Genomic DNA, 3,550 nt, shown 5'->3' on the forward strand with positions numbered 1-3,550 from the left:
GAAAAATTGAAATTCAAAATGTTCATGTCCTAACGAAACACTTTCCACATACCAAGAGATTTCTAAAACATCGCAAAATTTATATAATATTACAAAAATAATTGTGTTCCATTTTATATAAAAGATAAATTTTGACAACAAATAAATATTTTGTGTGATTTTTTATTATATCAACTTAAATATAAAAGCTATCATGCAAATAGAAAAAAGAGTAGAACAAAGAAATAAATATGTAGAAACAATATTCATAGGATCAAATGGTTCCTTGAATTCTCTTATACTTGATAATTATAATAATAATAAAAATAAAAATAATAATAATAAAGTGTTGCAAGACAATATTATTTATAATATAAAATTCTTACAAATTACAACCATAAAACATGGGTGTATAGACGATTTTTTATGTATTCATACCTCCAATTGGAACAATACTTCTTTCATAAATTATTGTCCTACCTTCAAATCCATGTCCTACATTACCGAGCTCCTCAACCATATTAGTGTTTACATTAAAACAAACTAATTTTCCATTATGCTCTATCAAGAATATATACCCATTCTTTCCAACTCCAATAGGATGCTCAATGTAAGGAAAAGGCCAAACTGTATACAATTTAATCCATGATTCTTTCACCCCAACTTCACCCAAAATTGATATGTGAAAAATATCATCACTTGGGTAGTTCTTAATGTGATCTGAGATTAAAGCAATGCAACCATTTAATACTACTAAGTCTTCCCAATGAAGTATAGATCTAAATTTTTTATCATCGGGTATGGGTGTTATATGAAATACCTCCTCACTTAGGTCAAATGATAGTAGGTATTCCTCATCATAATTTTCATTATCATAGCCTTCTTCACCCCACCAGTGACACATTCCATCAATACACAACCCTTGATCTATATAATTATGAGGGATATCAGAGTCAAGTTTCTTCCAAGAGTTACTTTGTAGACTATATATCTCCCAAAAGAGTTGGTAATATATATCTTCAAATGGAAAATCCTCAATGTCACTTTCACTATCGCTATTTGGATTATACATTATTTGTCGAATCACCTTATAGTCCTCTCTAACAGAATCATAACCAAAACCATATCGAGTAATTTCAATATCCATATACGGTACAGACTCACGAAAGCTAGTAGGAATAACCTTGAATTCTTGGGTAGCAGGGTTCCACAATACAAGTCTTGTACTTGTCTTGGAGTAACTGATTAGACAGAGAACCCCATTAATGCTACGAGATCCCAAAATTTCAAATTCAAGGTCATCCATTTGAAATGGATTTGGCCAATTTAATTTGATATTATTCTCAAATTGCTCATCAGATAGAGAATATAACACATCAATCGAAGTCGTTTTATGATGTAGGTGTAGGAGAAGAGATGTATAATCATAGTAAGAATGATTATAGAGGTTTTTGCAAAACAAGCTCATGAAATAAGAGTTTTGAAATAAGACGGTCCATGATTTACAAACACATTCAAAACGCTTCAAAGTTTTTACAGATAATTTTGAAATTATGGAGAAAGAAAGATCAGTAGGTATGTCAATACTAACCTTCTTAATTCCCACAGCTAAATTGTGTTCCATCTCTAGAGACTTCAGAGTTTTGTTTTCCATTGTAATCATCTTTGTTTTCAGATCTAAGAAAACTTAGTCCAATTTATTTACACTTTTTAGAGAGAGAAAACGACTACATTCATTGAACTTATAAGATGATTTTACTATTTATTAATTAAATTTTTTAAAATACAAATGCTACCTTAATTGTTAAGCAACTCAAAATATATCTTTTTACTAGATATGTTTGCGTGATTAAGAAGAAACTCAAAAGATATTTCATTTAGTGTATTTTAATTAAATTATATGCCAATTTTTTTAAAGATATATTATAATAATTGATAAGAAATTCAAAAAAAAATTAAAATTTAATTTTCTTTAAACACACATTTTTAAATTGCCAAAAGTACCTTTTAATATAGGTATGTATAACTTGATGTCTCAACTCGTTTGACACTCTAAGATCACTATTTGTTATGTTATAATTTCAAAGGGACTCTCCTTGGGAGATGCCTTTAGAGTGCCCTAGAAGAGACGGAAATAGAATGTCGCCCAAAGGGAGGTATCGCCTCTTCCCATAGTTTTCCTGTCGCCCCGTCATTGGAAACATTGGATAAAATATATCTTGGGCAGAGAGGAAGTTAGGGTGATGAGCTGACCCACGTCTCCATTAGAAATAGGGATTCAACGGTCCACCATTCATTGAGTGGACAATGACCCTTTCCAAGAAAACTCTAGGTCCAAAGGGCCTATTTAAATACTCTTCCCTCCCAGGGGAGAGGATATATCATTCTTTTAACCTACAAGAGCATAACACTTACTAAGGTCTTAGCACATGACTGAGGAAAACCATATGCTTGTTGCCAAGCATCATCGGTCATCTACATAGCCTCTCATCTCATGTGAAAAGGACTCCAAAACTACCTCAAAACATCTATGTACATGGCTTCTCTTTGTTGTGGGAAAACCCTAACCACCATATCATGTTATAAACCTACTAAGGCCTCTGAGTCTCCCTACTCCTATAGGGGGAATACACACACCCATCTTTCCACTGCTATATATAAAGAGGTTCTAAACCTAAGAAGGCAATGAAGCAGTGCAAAATATTGTCTAAATTAGGGTTTCGTGTTTGTGCTTTGTGTGAGCCATTCGAGTATCTGCTCGTTACTTGAATTGGACCTGGTTTATTGAGTTGTAACTAACAATCCCTCTGAAGCTTTTAAGTAAGAGTGGATTGTGTTTCTCAGTTGTAAGTTGTTGTAAGGTTGAATGGAAGTGAGAAGGGTCTCATATCTAGGAGTGTCTTAGATAGAAACATCCACGGGTAAAGATTACGTGAGAAGTCTGTAAAACCTGAGGTTGTTCAGGACTTCAAACTAATTCTGTGATAATGGATTTCTTTCCTGGCTTGGTAGCCCCCATATGTAGGTGACATTTCACCGAACTGAGTTAACAACTGATTATGTTATGTCTTGTCATATAGTTATTTAAATCGTAATTTGTTTGTGGTGTGATAATGTGTTGACCCTGGTGTCGTGACATCGTGTATGATATTTGGGATCTGCTTACCAGAATTTCAATTGGTATCAAAGCAGGCATCCTGCTCTATTTCTGGGTGAGATTCGGGGAAGATACTTTCTGATCCCATGGACAAGGAAGGAGGATTTATCAACAGACCCACCATCTTAGATGGATCCAACTATGACTATTGGAAGGCAAGGATGGTGGCATTCTTAAAATCCATGGATAACAAGACATGGAAATTTGTCATCAAGGGATGAGAACATCTTGTAGTGAATGACAAAGATGGGAAGGCTACTACTGATATGAAGCATGAAGAGGACTGGTCTAAGGAAGAATATGAACTGTCTCTTGGAAACTCCAAAGCTTTGAATTCCCTATTCAATGGGGTTGACAAAATTATATTCATATTCATAAATACTTGTATTGTAGCTAAAGAAGCTTGGGAGTTCC

At 33.7% G+C, this 3,550-nt stretch overlaps 1 protein-coding gene across 1 annotated transcript; it reads right to left on the bottom strand.

Moving 5' to 3' along the window:
* Positions 1–326: 326 nt before the first annotated feature.
* On the bottom strand, positions 327–1,758 carry LOC127126989 (F-box protein CPR1). The gene has a single exon (XM_051056069.1). The coding sequence runs from the start codon at positions 1,640–1,642 to the stop codon at positions 404–406; it is 1,239 nt and encodes a 412-aa protein (XP_050912026.1). The 5' UTR covers positions 1,643–1,758; the 3' UTR covers positions 327–403.
* Between the last annotated feature and the right edge of the window lie 1,792 nt (positions 1,759–3,550).

Source organism: Lathyrus oleraceus, chromosome 3, assembly GCF_024323335.1.
Source record: "Lathyrus oleraceus cultivar Zhongwan6 chromosome 3, CAAS_Psat_ZW6_1.0, whole genome shotgun sequence".
Taxonomy (NCBI): Eukaryota; Viridiplantae; Streptophyta; class Magnoliopsida; order Fabales; family Fabaceae; genus Lathyrus; species Lathyrus oleraceus.